Below are 19,230 nucleotides of genomic sequence, written 5' to 3'. Positions count from 1 at the left end.
TTGGATCATGTATAAATTGGAATAAGTTCAATTCTCAAGCATCCACCATTATTTGGAAAGCTAAGACTCTCTTCATACCTTTGAGATCATTCAGGGATATCACAAACTGAAAATATAATTTATAATTTTATAAGAAATAAATATAACTTATATTTTATATCAGAAGCAAGGTCCGTGAGAATTAAATTTAAACCCTAATAAGGAAATTATGAGTTGAGCAGAAAGAAGAAATTTACTGAGTGGAAAAAAAAAGAGAGAAGAAAATTACTAATGAAGGAGAGTAATAAACAAAGAATAACATAGTGGCTCTCATATTAGAATAATGTTCTGGGCACCTATCTTCTTTAGAAACATATTCACTTCTCAGGTCTTCCCGTAATCCAACATTTTAGCATCTACTTCACTAAAATAAAGATGGATTTTTCCTCTTCCCTGTAATTTATTCCTCTTTCGGATTATAAGCTTCAAGAAAGGTCATTTTTCTCTATTTCATCTGATGTTTGGGGAGAGAATTGTATGGTGAATAAGGCATAGTTTTGTTGGAGATTGATATATAAGTCAGCCCTGCTACAGGTCTATTGATGGCATATGTTGAAGGAGGGGGGTAATTTGGTGGTCGCGTCAAATAAAGACAGGAAGAGGAAGCTCAATCTCGGTGTAAAAATAAGGACATTTGAACAAGATTAGATTCATGATAGACTTTTATCCAGACCATCTATCCCTATCCTTGATGAATGATTTAGATTGTTTGATTATTCATAATTTTAAAATATTATAATACTAACATATATAACCTGCAAGATATGCAAATTGCAATTTTTCTCTCATTTTTTTCAACTGTTTTTGAAATGCTATGTAGAATAGATTTAATAGAATATATAACAGAAATAGAATAGAATATAATAACTATAGGAGTCTAATTATTTTACAAAATAAATTTTTGATATTAATACTATGATATATTATTATTATATAAAACTCTAATGATATATGTATATCTATTAATATAGTGAAATAATATATTATCGTAAAACAAAGAGATCGTGATACAATCTATTGTTAGTAACTAGAACAATATTACATTTAGAAGATTTAGATGCAATATGGTGGGGTCATTAATGGTTGTACTTTGATCTAATAGCCTGCATAGAATACGAGCAAGATGCAATACTAAGAAAAGTATTATTTGTTAATATAAATATATATTAAGCAAATCTAGTTGTTAATAATGTTATTAATGTATGTATTAATTTATTAGCACTAAATTTTTTATTAGATTATTTAATAAATTTATTTTAATTTTTTATATTTTGATAAAAACTGATTAAATAAAAATCTTGCTCATTATGCAAAATAAAATAGTTTATTAATAATGCTGTTAATATAGGTATTCATACGATGAATAGAAAGCTCTCATAAGCAAAACCTCTATTTTAGTCTCTCTCTCTCTCTCTCTATATATATATATATATATTAGATGTTTAGTGAATTAAATAATATATACTAGCATGTGAATTTTCTAGTCTTTTACAAAATCTGCTATAAGATCAATATATCAAAAGGGATATGGACTAATAATTTATTCATTGCGCAGCCCGTGGATTCAGCAGGATCAGGTGCGGCTCCTTCAAGAACAACTAACAAATAAATCAAAATCGTATCTATTAAATCCCTACACAAGATCTCGGATGATTCCATGCCTAATCTGAGCCGACTTCCGTTTTTGCTGAGATAGCTAAATTATATTGCCCTTCTATAAATACAGCCTGATGCATCAGAATATAGTAAATCCCGGCAGCCGTGACGAGACCAACATGATAGAGTCCCAAAAAACTGACCCATGCGATTAGCTGTAGATGTAGCAACCTAGCCTACGTCACTAACAGCCTCTCTATTAGAGATGCAAATGCGTCGGATTGAATCGGATCATAAGAGATGCAAATGTATGATCATAAATAACTCCAACCCATTACGGTTCCTTATTTGAGTTCCAATGTTGGACTCAAACCTAACCCAATGAAAGATCGAGTTAGGTAATTTTTAACCTAATGGGTCATTTGGATCAGGTTGGGTCCATATATAACTCGGTCCCAAGCCAAAAAATTCAGATCGGTTCTGGATCGAATCTAGGCCGGATCTCTATACTTGTCATTCTCTATGCTTGATTTCTTTGGCAATTAATGAAAACTATGGAAAGTAGGTTATGCAGAACTATATAAATGAAAGTGCATGAGCATCAAAGATCGATGACATTACAAACTAACCTAATAATAACAGATTCAACCTTGTTAGCTATAAGAAAAATTTTCTGTCCATATATATAATACTTTTTTTTAGTAGAAAAGGATTGCATCTATGCTAATCCCTTTTGCTTAGCAGTAATATCCTCCGAATTTGTTAAAATACATCTACTACTATTTTTTCTAAACATACTACTAGAAAAGCATACATGAGCCAAAATAAGGAATATAGTTTTGATAATAATATATGGTAACTTCAATAGCTACAAAAGACTCATCATAAATCCATTTTCTTCTGCATAGCAAAGTTATACTCTACTTTGCCTTCATTAGTTTGAATCTTCTTCTTAAGTGAACATTATTCCCGATTAATGTAACCAATCTAAATTTTAATATAAATTCATGCTATTCGACAGTACACAAAAATATTCTCTTCCATTTGTCTCATCATCAAATGCAAGAAAAGATTAAAGAAATATAGAGTTGGAGACCCTTAAGCACCCCTGCAGACCCTAATAGAATATTGGGTTCAAGTTGGGTTAGGTCGGGTCATAATATAGGAAACTCAAAATTGTCCCAAATATCCAATGGGTTGGGTCGGGTCAGAATTTAGTAAACTCAGACTCAACCCAGAAAATGGAATGGGTCCAATTTTAGAATTTGCCTTGGCCCCACGGGTCCTTTAAATCGTGCCGGATCGAATCTAAACAAGACGGGCTGGGTTCGATCATGAGTCATCCCAACTCATTTGCAGCCTTGCTCCTTACGAACATGAACTTTCTTGAAGGATCGAAATATGGATACCAGTCTTCTCAAATATGTCAAAATCAGATGCCAATCATCCTAAATAGCAACTAGCTGATCATCGTCTTTAATTCCAACGCTATATCGAGGGTTCTAAGCACAATGACAATAAAGACTAGGCCCTCCCAGGCTCCTCTCAGCTCCACCATGAGTAATACAACATCATAAATACGACACCCTCCAGCTATCAACGATCGTGATTTCTAATTACGATTTACAAACCATGCTCCACCATCCAAGTTATCATTGATGAAATTAATTGAGGAAATCAGGAGGTGGGAGCTCCATAAGTCGAAGTACATCATCCAAGAGGATGCAAACGATGCAACACTAGAGCTCCAGTTTTCTCCGGTTGTCTCGATCAGTGGGCTTTGCTCTCAAAGTTGTGGTGAGAGGATTTTGATCCATGTTTTCAAACTCAAAGGCGAAATATGATATATGACGTAGGAAGCAGTGGCCTGGCTCTTGATGTGAACCCACTTTATAAATATGCAACCGGTCTGACATGAAGTGGTCCTCTAGATTGAGGCGGTGCGGCGTCCAACCGACCCTCCCGTACTCAAAACTCTTCTCCTCGCCTTCCTACGGCAAAATCCCTCCACTCCAATTACGGCGAAACAGAAAAATTGAACTCTTGCCGAAAAATAAAATTGAAGTCGAAGCGATAAAGAAGGAAACATAGTTGATCTCGTTAGGGTTATAAATCGACGAACAATTCTTCCTTGATCCCCAAGGAAACCCGATCTCCGATGATACGATCGTCCTAAAATCAGCAATCTCCCCTCGATTATTTCTTCCAGTTTTGGTATTCGATCGAAACTTCTGTTTTATAGAGATTTTGATCGCTTTGTCTGGGAGATTTTTTCCTTTTCTTCTATCATTGGAAGGGTCTATGGATCGGGGACGGAAGCGGGCGGAGGCCAGCGACAAGCTGCCGGCCGACAAGCGGGCGTGCAGTTTATCGGAGTTCTGGTCGGGTTCCTCCTCTCTCCCGCCGACGCCGGAGCCGGCGGCGGCGGCGGCCGTGGCCTCGTCCTCCTCCGAGCCGGTGGACTGCGACATGGAGTCCTCCTCCTCCGGGAGGTCCGACAGGGCTGGGGACTCGGAGTACGGCTCCTGCGACTCCGACGACGAGCGCGGCTACGGCCGCTGGGTGTTCGACGACCCTTCACTGTGCGGGGCAAGCAAGGGGAAGTTCCAAAAGATCTTTGCGAGCCTCGAGGACGATGCTGGGCCGGGTGTGCAGCTTGCCGCGCTCGCCGAGCTCTGCGAGGTCCTGTCCTTCTGCATGGAGGATTCCCTTGGTTATTTCCCAATGGAGACGTCGGTCCCGGTGCTCGTGAGGCTGGCGGGCCCCGAGACCAGCCCCGATGTCATGCTCCTTGCTGTCCGGGCGCTCACGTACATCTGCGATGGGATGCCGAGGATGGCTGATGCCCTCGTTAGGCATGGAGCGCTTCCTGTCCTCTGCGGAAAGTTATTGGCGATCGAGTACTTGGATGTGGCCGAGCAGGTTTGCGTCAATCATAGATTTTCGCATTGTTGTTTCTTTAGATTATAATATATGGCTTTTGCAATCCCAATTCTTATTTATTTGCCTCCTAATCTATATAGTCTTTGGAAGCATTGGAGAAGATATCTCGATCAGAACCTGTTCATTGTTTGCAAGCAGGGACAATTATGGCGGCACTGGGTTTCATTGATTTCTTCTCAACAAGCATGCAGGTAAGAATCCTCCCAATCAAGGAGGCGTGGATTAAAGTGGGTCAAATGAATCAAAAATTGGTTCTTTGCTCTGCAGTCTGAGCAATTTATGGGACTGATACGTGTCTTTGTAATGGATAATTGCCTTTGTTTTGCATAACAGAGAGTTGCACTCTCCACTGTAGCAAACGTCTGCAAGAAACTTCCTTTAGATTGTTCTTCTCTTGTCATGGAGTCCGTTCCTATTTTGTGCAAACTCCTTCAATATGAGGACAGAAAGGTATCTCTTGCTTATGTCCACATCTTTTTCTTTTTTATTCAGATATATTAAAAACTTTGGCATTGATCATTTGCATTTGTTGACCGCTCAATTATTTACTCTCTATCTGACATCTGTCTGAATCAAATATATTTGCAGCTCGTGGAAACTGTTGCTACCTGCTTGATAAGGATAACTGAATGTTTCACCCATTCTCCAGAGTTGCTGGATGTACTGTGCAAGCATGAGGTGGTTCATAAGACTTTACATTTGATAGCTATCGATGGTCGGATATCACTGAGCCAAGCAACTTATACTGTATGTGTTGACAAAAATTCTTATGGTGCCGTCACCTGTTATGGTTGTTACTGTTCTGCTGTCTTGGTGCTTCCTTCCAGAAGATGTGCTGATTTATTGTTCTGAACCTGCAGGGCTTGATCAGTCTTCTCACCAAGCTAGCCACTAGTTCCCTTGTAGCAGTGAGGACCCTCTTTGAACTGAATATAAGCAGCATATTGAGGAATATTCTAATGGCTTCTGACCTTTCACATGGCACTCCTTGCTCACCTTTTGAAGATGTGCAATCCAATCAGGTTTTTATGCTTTACTACTTCATCAAGAATCATAATTTGATTATTAGAAACAAAATTGCTCAAAACTGTTATCCAGAAACTGTGATCACCTAATGCAATTTCTAAAATCCAAATGACCGCACATTGACAAGACCTAAGACCAATTCAAATTTCCTGCTTAATGTCTCAGCAATTTTATATATCTGATTCAATTCGACACAAAACACCTGGAAGTTAAAATATGCACATAGAGAGTAAAATTAGAGTATGCTCGATACAAGAATGTAGTACCTTCTTTTGTCACATAAATATGGAAACTGAAATATCCCAACTAGCAATACATGACCTACTAAAAACTATAGTAAAATTTGTTCAACATATACTTCCTTATATAAACATGATTTATGTTCACAGGTGCATGCTTGCTTGCATACATGTATGCACATGCAGTTACCAATGAGTATACTCTGTATTAGATGCTTTATACTTGATAAATATTCAGGTATTTATTATAGCCTCATACTCTTGGCCATCCCATTTCTTTTTAATCTTGCTAACTCAAGCCACTGCTTAGTCTTGACTTGCTCATGCAGTGGGTCACCAAATAAGCTTGCTTGAACATTCTAGGGTCACTTAATCCAATCAAAGACTAAGCAGTCACTATAAGCAGGCTATCTGGCTAAGAACCTTGATGAATGAGTTTGAGTTATTGTTTTTTTCTGCCTAGTGAAGCTGTCAAGTTTAAGTTTTGTTGGCTAGACATGAAGCTTGGGTACCTGGTTGATAACCTATTGCATATAAGTTATTTGCAATTTAGGGTAATAAATTCTCTCACTGCTCTCTCTCCTTTTTGGTTGGATGTTGAGGTATTGATGGTTGTTGTGCAAAAGGTAATGAAAGCTTTCTTGTAGTTCTATGCACATTCCTAAGGGGGATGGTCCTCAAATGTTGCAGGTGAACTGTGTGTGCACATGCACATGCACATGTGTTATTCACAGATAGATATGGTGGTGATGAGGGTATATGATATAAAAAAATTGGGGTGATAATCATGATGTTCAAGGGAGACCATGCTGTGAAGAATTCAATTTCTGCAATCAAGTTTACTTTATAAGCATCATTGTGAAGACAGGGACCAGTAAGGGAGGTTAGAATGTTGCACACACAACTTACATGGACATGGATGTGATAAGTGTGGCCAAAGACATTAATGGGAGTGCTCTTCTTTTGATAAAGTAGACGAAGAAAGCATTAAGCATATATGTATGTATGTGTAGATTCATCCTGATGGTTGGCATTTGGAGGTTGTCATGTGGAACACCCTAGAAATTTTTGATCACTTAGTATTCCCGCCTGGTTTCTGGTTAACACTGCAAATGGCAGTGTTCTAAGGATAGATTTTAAGATAGTCTTGAGGTATAGAGATGCCTACAAATGAGGAAAATCATAGTTTCTTTTGAGAGAGAATAGAGTGATGAATGATAATTGATTGATATGCCATAGTGATGTACAATAAAGACTGAAGGAAGCCCAGATTGAGAGGGTCATATGAGTGGGTCTAAAAAGAGAAGGGTGACATGTACGAAAATTTTAATGAAATATTTGTCTTGGGATTTGATGGCTTGATCTAATAGAGGATTTAATCCTAATAATAAAAAAGATAAAACATTTATATATCATATACCAAAAATAGTTGGGATAAAGCCTTCTTGACTATGATATGGTATGGCACACCATAAATCCACTGTATTATTATTACTGTGGTGTCAAACTATGTAAAAAAAAAAATGTTCATGATTTTCACCTCCTCTTTTGTTTGTGCATGTCAGTCTTTCCATGTCAATAAGTTGCTTTCATACTCTTTTGGTATTTACTTTAGGAACACAAACAATTTTTGACCTTTTTTATTTAATAATGAACTTGTTCTATGGACCTACTACTTAGTCAAAAGATAAGAGGATTCTTTAATATGTGAAATTTGTCTTCTATGGGTAAAGAGAGTCCAACTTTGAAATTTTTAAGATTTCAATGGTAGTATCATATGAAAAATATATATTGAAATTTCAAGAGCATTTTAGCAGGTAAGCTAAGGACCAGAACAGCTGTTGTGCATGCTTTTCATATAATCAAGAAAGTAATAATCAGATGCTTTATTGTGACATCTTCTTAAGCTGGAATTAACTTTGCAATTGTTTCTCTCATCCTGCTATCTTTAATCCCTCATTAACTCTCAAGAAAAATATTTAAAAGCTATTTGAATACAGATTATTTTCTTACAAGTGGAAAAAAGGCATATTCAAGTTATTCCATATATTTTTATCACAGATGCATGAAGTTTTGAAGTTACTGAACCAGTTGATCCCTCCTGTGGCAAGAGATGTTGAAGATGTTCAACTAGCACTAGCCAAGGAAAAGATTTTAGTGGATGAACCTAGTTTTCTGCATCAGTTCTCAATGGATATTCTTCCTTTGTCTATTCAGGTGTGTTGATGCAGAAAGTTTACACTGTAACCTGCACATGATAATCTAAAGTCTAAACCCTCTCCAATACTTGGTACAGGTCGTCAACCCTGGTGCAAATGTATATATTTCTTATGGCTGTGTTTCAATCATAAACAAAATTGTTTATTTCAGTACTCCAGAAATGCTTATGGACTTGCTCAAGGTTACAAACATTTCAAGGTAAAGAAGACTGACAATTGAATGCTTGAATCATGGAACCTATTTATATTATTTTTTTAATGGTTTTTGTTACAGCTTTTTAGCTGGTTTGCTGGCCCGGAAAGATCGCCATGTATTGATTTCAACTCTGAAGACTGTCGAGATTCTCATGCAAAAGCTTCCTGGTGTTTTTTTAAGCTCTTTTGTTAAGGAGGGTGTTATTTATGCAATTGACTCACTTTTAATGCAAAAAAACTGTTCACAATCTACTCAACGGTTTGGTCACATGCAACACTCAGATAATCAGATGGCTACAAGAGACATGCCCAGATGCTTATGCTATGAATTTGATTCATCCAGGGCATCATCCTGTGAGATGAAAACATGTAGAGTTGGAAAAGATACTGTTCTCACTTTGGCAAAACATTTAAAGACTACCTACTTTACTAGTGAAGCAGTGAATTCTGAGATGGGTTTGACTGAAGTTCTGCACAAGCTTAAAACTTTTTGTGCTGTTCTAAATGATAATGTGGACAGGGCTGCAGCGAATGATGATTGTGAACTAAATGAAGAGTATTTATCTCATATATTAGATCAAGTTATAAGGGAGCTTTATGGAAAAGAAACTATCTCCACATTTGAGTTCATTGAGAGTGGAATTGTAAGATCCTTGGCACATTATTTATCCAATGGCAAGTACCTCCAAGGAACTTCATGTGGTTGTGACTTATCAAATCACTTTCTTGCTGTACTGAGAAGATTCCGGACATTTGCCTGTATTTCTCTGTCAAAAATGAATCAGGGATGGGAGAATATGCTTATCACTTTATTAGTACGGAAATTGCAGAACGCATTGTCTTCGCTTGATAGTTTTCCTGTTATATTGAGCCATGTTCCCAAGCCTAGAAATACTTATGCTGATATCCCATTCAGGCGCTGCACTATGCTCCCTTGCTTAAAAGTACGCTTTGTGAGGGAAGAAGGTGAAACAACCTTGCATGACCATGACAATGTGTTAAATGTTGAGCTCTCTTCATCATTGGAAGATATTGAAGGATATCTATGGCCCAAAGTTAGCACAAAGAATAAGGAAGATGAGGCAGAATCTGCAAGAAAGGGAATGATCAGCACAAGTGATATTGCAGCAGGAAGTATGCATGCTGAAGAGAAGAATCCTCAAGATCTAGTTGCAAAGATCTGGCAGGAACCATCTTTTTCTAGCTCACCAGAGGTGCAATTTCTGTTTACCATTTCAAATTTACAAAGTAGGTTTATTATTTGGACCACCCTCCCCACCCCCCCACCCCCCCACACCCCCCCCCCAAAAAAAAAAGAAAAAAAGAAACCCAACACACACACACACACAAAAAAAAGAAAAGGGGTGTGTTATAGTAAGAACTAGAAAAGCCAGCCTTAAGACGATGTGGTAAGGCTTGCTGCTTCTTGTTGTGGTTTTAGGCGCTTTATGTTCTTATCCTTTAGAATAGCTTCTTGTAAAATTAAGCATGCATTTGGAAGTTAACTGAACCCTTTTTATTTTTTTATTTTTTATTTTATCTTTGGATTGAAAGATTAAGGATCTTCAAGGCTGGGATCATTTATAAATCACTAATATGTTTAAGGAGTTTAAGGGGGAAGGATAATGAAGGGAGAAAAATTATATCTTTTTGGATAAAGATGAAATGAATTTACTTTGACATTTTAGAGATTGCTGTTTCCTTATAACAAGTCCATTCACATATGTATATTCTCTCTGCTAAGAAACTAAAGTATTGACATCTGTTAATATGGAAGGTAGATGAGTTTCTTTTTCTGCTGTAATTCCTGATTATCCTGTTTTTCAGGGCCTTGCATGCCAAGAAGGACAATCTTTATCAGTGGATCTTAGCCCTAGACAGAGAGATCTAATAGCTGGTAGGTTCACTCTGACAATAAAGATAGAGATCATTGTTTTGTATCTAGCAAGTGTGAAGGCTTATGGATTATCTGCTTTTTATATTAAGGCTATTGACTTGTTAAATTTCTTCACTTACAGTGATTACCTCCAATCTTTCATCTCTTGGCGAGAGACGAGTTGAAGGCCAAAAAAGTTCTGCATCTCCAAGCAATGGGTGTACAGAGCGAAAGTTGAACTTTTGTTTAGAAGGGAAGCAACTTGATCAGTCTATTACTCTTTATCAAGCAATTCTAGAGGAGCTTTTAAGTGCGGAACCTGATGCAATTGTTGGCCCGAAATTCTGGAATAAAGTTTACAAAGTAACATATAAAAGAGCGGAACCAAAATCCAGTGATGCTCAAATGCCTTATGATGCATCTCTTTGCAATAAAATTGTTTTCTCATGGCAGAAACTATCATTTTTCTCTAGTATGTTACTTGCCGAGCTTCCTTGTACACTTGATAAGTCCAATCCGATATATGATATATTGTTCATGCTGAAAATTTTGGAAGGCTTGAACAGGATATCATTTCATCTGTTGTCTGATGAAAGGAACCACGCATTTGCTGAAGGTAGAATAGAAAATTTTGATGATCTGAAAGTGATGGTGTCTCCCGTTCCACAGGTTGAGTTCATAAGCAGTAAGCTGACTGATAAATTGGAGCAGCAGATGCGAGATTCACTGGCATTAAGCTCTGGCAGCATGCCTCTGTGGTGTAATCAGTTAATGGCTGCTTGCCCTTTCTTATTTTCTTTTGATGCAAGGCGGAAGTATTTCCGTTTGACTGCATTTGGTTCTTCAAGATCTCAGCTTAATCCAAATCAACGTCTGAATAGTAGTGACACCAACTCTTTTATTGAAAGATGGTTACAATCAGGTTCATTTTCCCGTAAGAAATTCAAAGTTGATCGCAACAATATTCTGGGTTCTGCTGCGAAAATGATGGAGTTATATGCTCATAGTAAGGGTGTTCTTGAAGTCGAATACAATGAGGAAGTTGGTACTGGCTTAGGCCCAACAATGGAGTTCTACACATTGGTAAGTCAAGAGTTTCAAAAAGTTGGGATGGGGATGTGGAGAGAGGATCTGGGTCTTCATGGTGGATCAAGTAAAGTAGTTGGTGAATTTGAATTACTGGTAGCTCCTTTTGGATTGTTTCCTCGACCTTGGTCAGCAGAAAATGGTGTCTCAAATGGGATCCAATTTCCAGAAGTAATTAAAAAGTTCTTCCTTCTTGGGCAGCTTGTAGCAAGGGCAATTAAAGATGGGAGGATCCTGGATTTACCATTTTCTCAAGCATTTTATAAAGTTATCCTTGAGCAGGTTTTCCACTAAAACTATATCTAAATATTTTACTATTCAAGTTTGAGTAATTTTTTTATTTATTTTTTAAACATAGAGCCTGATAGTAACATATTGCATCCATATTTTCTTAGGAGCTTGGCATATATGATATTCAATCATTTGATCCCAAACTTGGGAGGACTCTCCTGGAGTTTCAAGCTCTCGTCAATAGGAAAAAGGTTTTAGAGTCCATTTCCAGGGAAAATTATGGGTGTGCATCTGATATGTATTACCGCAATACCAGAATAGAGGATCTTTGTCTTGATTTCACTCTTCCAGGCTACTCCAATTATGAGCTTACTCTGGAAAGTAACTCGAAAATGGTAACACAATATCCTTCTTTGTGAAATTCTTCTGCCTTGAACTCTTGAAGTAGCTTAATAAGTTATTCTTTTGATTTCTTTTGTAGGTAAATATTGCTAACTTGGAAGAGTATATTGCACTAGTTGTCGATGCAACTACTAAATGTGGAATTTCTCGACAAGTGGAAGCTTTTAAATCTGGATTTAATGAGGTTTGTTATATCGTGACACTGTAGTCTACTTTTTGAGAAGTTAGTTTTTTTCCCTGTATTGTTCAGGAAGAAATCATCTGATATACTGTAGACAGTTTTGATTTAATTTTACATGTATATTACTGAACTGAAGAATATAAACATAAACTATAGGGACCCCATAGAGAAAACATAGTTCATGCTTGTTCAAAACTTTGTGAAATGTGAAAGTCACTATTGGTAGTAATCAAGTGTTACAACCATCAGGCAGTTGTGTATATCTTGGAAAAGGACATGATGTGATTTTTAAATATGAACATCTGGAGTTATTGCATCAAATACGTCGGTCCTTTGGTTGAATTTTTCAGACTAAAATGACTCAAAAATCGCAAATGGTATGAAAGTGACCTTTATATTGGCAACAAGTATTCTAACAAAATTTGGGCTCATCTTCCATCTCTGTGCATATCTAAAGAAAATATTCCATCTTTGTGCATGTGTATGAAGTAGGAGCTGTATGATTCAGACAATAATGGCTCAGCTGACTTGTCATATTTGACAAACACACAATTAAAAACTTGTGATACATGAGAACCAAATAAAGACTGTCAAGCATGCTTTTTATTAATTTTTTGATAGGCAAGAAAGGACCATGGATACCACTGTCAACATTGTTTCTGTACAAAGGGTGGTGTGTTTTTCTGCCGACGTTGCTGAAAGTTTTGGAGGAACAATACTCAGAAATGATCTAGACCTGTAACCCCACTATAACAGGCTGCCAGTCAGCTGCCTGTCACCCTCCCAGAACTTACGAGTTACAAGGAAATTTCAAAGCAGAATTTTGAGCAAGCAATGTCCTTCAACTTGTGCTGAATATTACACAAAGTTATAATTGCATCATGACTGACAACCATTTTAAAATAATATATCAGTAAAAAAGAAGAAGGTTATACACACACACAAAATTCTCTGGTATAGGCACCATGATCCCCGGAGCTGATTTATTGTTGCTTTAAAGTGAAGGGTGGTTCTACTGGTTCTCTTTTCTACTTCTTTATGAATGAACCTATAAATTTCATTGTGGTGGCAATCATGGAGAATGGAATCCAGTCTGTAAATTCTATGGTACTTGGTATAATCATGCAGCACCTAGAATTTGCGGATTTCTCGTGTCTGTGTCATTTGCTTGGTGTAGAATCCATGATTTGTTTTCACAAAGCTTTAAACATTCGTGCTGGAATCTTCTCACTTCTATATCCAGTTCGAATCAAGAACTTTCAAAGCATATGCTATAAGTTTCTTCTGAAAATACTCCATAATACTCATTAGTGCCTTCTCATTGTCATCACAGAATTGCTTGTCCCAAAAAAGAAAAGTCACTGCAGCAACCCAGAGATAACCAAGAATTCATATTCTAGCTACTGATTGGTTATTTGTGCTCAACAACTTTGCTTGCTGCCAGTATGTTTGCATTATCATAGTTCCAATGATTAATATGATAAGCTTTTCTTAATATTTATGCTGTATTAGATCCTTGATCCTGATTGTGCAATACAATAGGGCCGTGGGCCTTGGAGTAATTTTTAGAATTACGAAGAATATTATTTTCCCATCTTCATTTTAATTACCACGATGTTCCATCTATTTTGGGCCTATTTTTCTCTATTACTATATTTCATTTGCAAGATTCCAATATTTATTGTGCATTTCAATCAGTTCACATTGGTAGTGATTCTTGTTGCAAGTATTGGCAATTTGAAAGTATGTTTCTGCTGTCCATGTTATTTTATCCCACATTGTCATTGTCTATGTTTTAGGTGTTTCGGCTGAAAACTCTTCAAATCTTTACTGAAGATGAGCTTGAGCTATTAATTTGTGGAGAACGGGATACTTGGGATGTATGTTTTCTCTTTTACTTGGACTCGAATGATGCTGGATTCTGAATGATTATCAATTTAATGAGTTTTGTTTCCAAACAGTTTATTGAGCTTGTGGATCACATCAAGTTTGATCATGGCTACACAGCTAGCAGTCCTCCTGTTGTTAATGTCAGTATTCATTACGAAGATCTCCTAGGAAGCACCTTCAATTCGAATGCCTCTTCTTCTTCTTCTTCTTCTTCTTCTTCTTCTTTTCACTGTACTAATGTTCAATTGCCGTGCATTTCATGTTTTTTTTATAGTTATTAGAAATCATACAAGAATTTGAGTGCTATCGGCGCAGAGCTTTCTTGCAATTTGTGACAGGAGCTCCTCGACTGCCTCCAGGAGGCTTAGCTGCACTCAACCCAAAATTGACAGTTGTTCGTAAGGTTTGTCTTTGTTTACAACTTATAAGGCAGCCATCATTTGAATTTACATTTCGGTTCACAACCTTCTGCCTTATGTTTTTGTTGGGCAGCATTGTAGCAATGATGCGGATATGGACTTGCCAAGTGTGATGACCTGCGCTAATTATCTAAAGCTCCCTCCATACTCTTCCAAGGTTATCAATCTCTTTCTATTACCTGTTGCCTTTTCCTTTTCTACAAACCATCAACCTTTGATGTGAGCCACATCGTCCAATAGAACTAAACACTTCGTTTTCATTATTATAAAAACTTGGATTCTATCCATTTTAAGTTGAAGAGTATACTAGTTTATGTAATAGCATTTCTATAAATGTATTTGCTTGTACTGATCATTTTATAATTTGGGTTGCAGGAGAGAATGAGGCAGAGGCTGTTATATGCAATAACAGAAGGACAGGGGTCCTTCCATCTCTCTTAAAAGACTGTAGGATTGACTCCTTGCTATCATTCATACAAACATGTTTAGTTATCAAGTTCAAGAGGATGGTGGTGTAAATAGCGGGGATTGAGTTCAATAATGGTACATGGTGGAGCTGATTGTGGAGAAACAAAAGGAAGCCCATCTTTACCAGTGCACAGAGTGGTAGTCGGTAGGGAGCTGATTGATTTATCATGTATAGAAAGATATTCGATGCAGTTGGCAGAAACTCTTATCTACTTTCGTTGTGCTTTCATTTGCTCTTTAATCTTCTTTCTTGACTATGCTTGTGTGCGAGCGTGTTTCATAAATTATGAAAAATCCTTATTATTGTGTAGGCACTCATACTGCATTGCTAATTTAAGCCTGCAGCAGCTGGGAAAAGTGTACACCCATCATCGCCGTGTGGTGGTTAAAATCTTGAGCTGCTTAGCGTGAAGACTAAAGTTAAACTATCACCCCACCAACAGGAAATATCATAGCAGCTTGCACTGATGTGGGTAGATTAGTCCTGCTGCTGATTACAAACATATGAAAATGAAACTCTGCTGTTCAAATATTCTGTTTAAAATTAAGCTTCATATGGCTGGTTGTATGGCATAATATTGGATGGGTCTAATTTGTCGAGTCTCACTTGCTGGCTTGGCTGATGACTGAACTTTTATTATGGGATAAAGGCTTGTATAACTTGTACCGCAAACCCCTGAGAAGCTGGCTAATGGCACTTATTTGGAGCATTGAACAGTTTATCTTCATGCGATTTGGTCACTCATTTTGTTTGCTGCCAGGGTTTCTCCTAATTTACAACCTTGCTCTAACCACATAGAACAGAATGCCAACGTTGCTCTAACCTTGCATATATCCTCTAATTGGTTTCTCATTCGCAGAGACATGAGAGCGGCACAAAGCCAGAATATGGCAGTACTGTTTTGCCCAGTTTATATTTGAAGTGATATATTTAAAAATTAGCAGCTCTAAGATTTTGTGATTCAGCCATGATCCAGACAAAACCTTATGAGGCAGATGAAGAGAAAAGCGGGAGAAGACGAATGAAGAGGAAGGTGAAAGGACTCCGGTCAGGCCTTAAATCGAATCCATATCCTATGCAATTCCTTGTTTTCTTTTGTTTTTCCTTCTTAAAAAAAAAAAGAAAGAAAACAGATAGCCCTTCTCTGTAACTCCATCCAACTTATTCTCAACCGTGAAGGAGAAATTGCTCGAAAAGAGTAGCCCTATCGCACAATTCCCCATGTGAATCTGGAAACAAGCACAATACATGGGAGTCAATCTTATTAGCCACACTCTTCAACTGCCATTTGATTTTTGTGTTTTATTCGCCATACATGGTGACCTAAACCCTAAACTTATGCCAGCAAGGACCTCTTTCGCTACATTATTTGGGCTCGAAAACACCGTCTCATCAGGGCAGATCACCAAGGCACCCAACTGTCGATCAGCCAGCCTCGCCCTTGACGTTCTTAAATGCAAAAGAAAGGTAACATCATGAAGCAGAACACCATTACTAAAAGATGATTAGCCAGCCACCAAGATGGTAGCACGGTTGGAACGGAAATAAAATTTCACGAAAGTAACTTAGGTTCGAAACGCGCGGGCGTCGGACCGGATGCCCCTTGTCTGGTTTGTCCAATGGAGTCACCATCTGGTCCATCGGTATCAAGATAGTGCTGGGGTGACGTACTTACACATGGGGTAATCTACGGGTCAGGGAGGACACGAGGAAACTTGCGACCTACATCGAACATTTTTTAGTGGAAGGGCCCAGTGGGGGCTGCTACGCGGATGGGTTCGTCCCTCTCCCCCTATTCTTTTATCAAAAAAGAAAAAGAAAAAGAAAAAGAAAAAGAAAAAGAAAAAGAAAAAGAAAAAGAAGATGATTAACCTAACCGTACTGATATGGAAGTATGAGACCAGAAGCCCCCGTCTCGCTCAAGGGTATCATCTCGAGCCATTTTACCATTGTTGTGATTGGGCAGAATTTCTTTTGCAGGCTTGTGACTACTTGAGGGACTGTTTGTTGCCTGCATTTCTAGATACAGTTGCAACTTGAAAGACTCAATTTTTAGTTGTAAGTATTTACTTGGCATGCATCTGAAAACTGCAAATATAGTTCCTGTAATTTATTATTAAATGTGGAGAGGGTATGATGACCCTGTAATTGATAAAATTCTCTCCCCCAATATCATTACATCATATTAACATATTATATAATCATTATATCATGTTTTGTTATCTAGAATAAAAATATAATATACAATATTCTACTCTAAGATATATGATATAATGTAATATAATATAGTACATTATATTACATAATAAAATATAATATAATAAAATTTTATATTACAATTTAACAATATACCACAATATATAACATAACACAGTACAACACAATACAAGATAATATAACATGATATATTATAATATTATATAATATAAGAATATACAATATAAGTTTATAAAATAATGCAATAAAATATGCTATATTATAATCTTGTAACATAATACAAACTACTATAATACAACATTATAATTTAATATATAGTATAATTTAATAGTAAAATATAATAAAATGTAACATAATATATTGCATTATACAATATATCTATATATAATGTGATAGATTTTTTAATTAGTTATCCTATCACTTTGTTTGACTAGTTAATTAATATTAATAATATAATAAATTATAATAGTCATTCTCATATCATTCCAATAATGTTCATTATATTTGTTTATCTTTGTATTATAATTATATCACTTTATACTAATTATAGGGATGGTAACGAGTCCAATATGGATTGGGGAGATAATTATTCGTATTCTCCCTGTACTCACCTTAGGACAGGATAAGATGGATAGAGTTAGACGAGATGGGTTGGACGGATCGTATTGAGTAGAGTTGCAAAAATTATTTTTTTGCACATATATCAAATAAATAAAAAAGAATATAAAAATAATTCTTAGCTCATCATTCAACGTTAAACTAAATAAAAATTGAAATCATAGAACATAACAAATCAAATTTTCAACAATAATAGAAACATAACTAACAAAACAATTATTTTTTAAAAAATCAAATATTTTTAAAACTAAGAAAAGCAATCAACTAAAAAAATGAACTGAGCATTATGACATGAAACCTTTCACATGTTTAATTTTTTTTCACAAGTGGAACAGCTATGACAAAAGTTAGAGTGAGATGGAGCAGATAGAGTGAGACAGGACAGGTAGGACGGCTCGAAACGAATAAAGCTGCAAAAATTATTATTTTTACAAACAAATAAAAAATAAAAAATTTAACTTTAGCACTTCATATAACATTACACCAAATAAGAGTGGAGGACAAAGAACATAACAAACTAATTTTTTAGCAATAATAGAAACATAATAAATAAAATTATTGTTCTTAAACTAAGAAAAGCAATTAAATGAAAAAATAAACTATGCATCATCATATGTAACCTTTCAAATTTTTCATTTATCTTATGAGCAGAGCAACTAGAGCAAAAAATGGAAAAAAAAAAATCTATGAAGAGTTATATATGTTCGGATTAGATTTAGAGTAGGGTTCATCGTTACCTACACCCGCCCCAAATCTGCTGTGAATTAAGTAAAATCCACCCTCTTAAGGCTAGGTTAGGTTGAGTATCCCATGGAGCAAAATAAATTGCCACCCTTAACTGATTATTGATAATATTATTAAACTACTATATGATATCATAATATTAATTATTTATTATAATAAGTGTGAGAATCCGTGCGGGCGGGTGTTTAGTCCCACATCGGTTATTCACTGGATATATCTTGGGTACTTATACAAGATCAAGGAACCCAAATAATATCTTCCGACTAGTCATTTTGGGTGAGGTCCTGGGTTGTTACAAATGGTATCAGAGCGGACCTGACCCATAACTTATGTAGACTAGGGAACACTGCAGCACAGATCCATTGGGGCTAACCACGGGCTGATCGTGGTGTTTGTGATTAGATTCGAATAGATTTGAACCCTTAGCCTGACGAGGATGTCAGGGCTTGAACGGGGGGAGTATATGAGGACCCGTGCGGGCGTGTGTTTAGTCCCAAATCTGTTATTCGCTAGGTAGATCTTGGGTACTTATACAGGATCAAGAAATCCAAATAATACTTTCCGACTAGCCATTTTGGGTGAGGTCTTGGATTGTTGCAAATGGTATTAGAGCGGACCCGGCACATAACCTATGTGGACTAGGGGACACTACAGCACCGATCCATTGGGGCTGACCACAGGTTGATCGTGGTGTTTATGATTAGATTCGAATAGATTTGAACCCTTAGTCTGACGAGAACGTCAGGGCTTGAATAGGGGGAGTATGTGAGGATCCGTGCGGGCATGTGTTTAGTCCCATATCGGTTATTCGCTGGGTAGATCTTGGGTACTTATACAGGA

At 36.7% G+C, this 19,230-nt stretch overlaps 1 protein-coding gene across 2 annotated transcripts; it reads left to right on the top strand.

Annotated features, from left to right (window-relative positions):
* Positions 1-3,511: 3,511 nt before the first annotated feature.
* On the top strand, positions 3,512-15,128 carry LOC103718136 (E3 ubiquitin-protein ligase UPL4-like). Of its 2 annotated transcripts, XM_039132442.2 has the most exons (18): positions 3,565-3,849; positions 3,932-4,557; positions 4,659-4,769; positions 4,912-5,028; positions 5,167-5,325; positions 5,439-5,600; positions 7,905-8,060; positions 8,140-8,261; positions 8,337-9,471; positions 10,085-10,154; positions 10,276-11,501; positions 11,615-11,845; positions 11,932-12,036; positions 13,833-13,913; positions 13,995-14,063; positions 14,198-14,326; positions 14,416-14,499; positions 14,718-15,128. In XM_039132442.2, exons 2-18 carry the CDS (start codon positions 3,937-3,939, stop codon positions 14,781-14,783), a joined length of 4,644 nt encoding a protein of 1,547 aa, XP_038988370.1. In that variant the 5' UTR covers positions 3,565-3,849; positions 3,932-3,936; the 3' UTR covers positions 14,784-15,128. The 2 variants fall into 2 exon arrangements, with proteins under 2 accessions (XP_008805036.2, XP_038988370.1); XM_008806814.4 differs by having other exon boundaries at positions 3,512-4,557.
* The last annotated feature ends 4,102 nt before the right edge of the window (positions 15,129-19,230 follow it).

The sequence above is a fragment of the Phoenix dactylifera genome, chromosome 14, assembly GCF_051530095.1.
Source record: "Phoenix dactylifera cultivar Ajwa chromosome 14, Ajwa_hap1_PhDact_Kaust_v1.1, whole genome shotgun sequence".
NCBI lineage: Eukaryota > Viridiplantae > Streptophyta > Magnoliopsida > Arecales > Arecaceae > Phoenix > Phoenix dactylifera.
The sequence above is the reverse complement of the archived record's forward strand: the minus strand, read 5'-3'. Positions and strand labels throughout refer to the sequence as shown.

Bases quoted from the DNA above. Each gene is read 5' to 3' on its own strand.
- LOC103718136 (XM_008806814.4), top strand. From the start codon at position 3,937: ATGGATCGGGGACGGAAGCGGGCGGAGGCCAGCGACAAGCTGCCGGCC. The intron at 8,061-8,139 runs GTGTGTTGATGC...TACTTGGTACAG, and splicing joins TTCTTCCTTTGTCTATTCAG to GTCGTCAACCCTGGTGCAAA. The intron at 9,472-10,084 runs GTGCAATTTCTG...CCTGTTTTTCAG, and splicing joins CTTTTTCTAGCTCACCAGAG to GGCCTTGCATGCCAAGAAGG.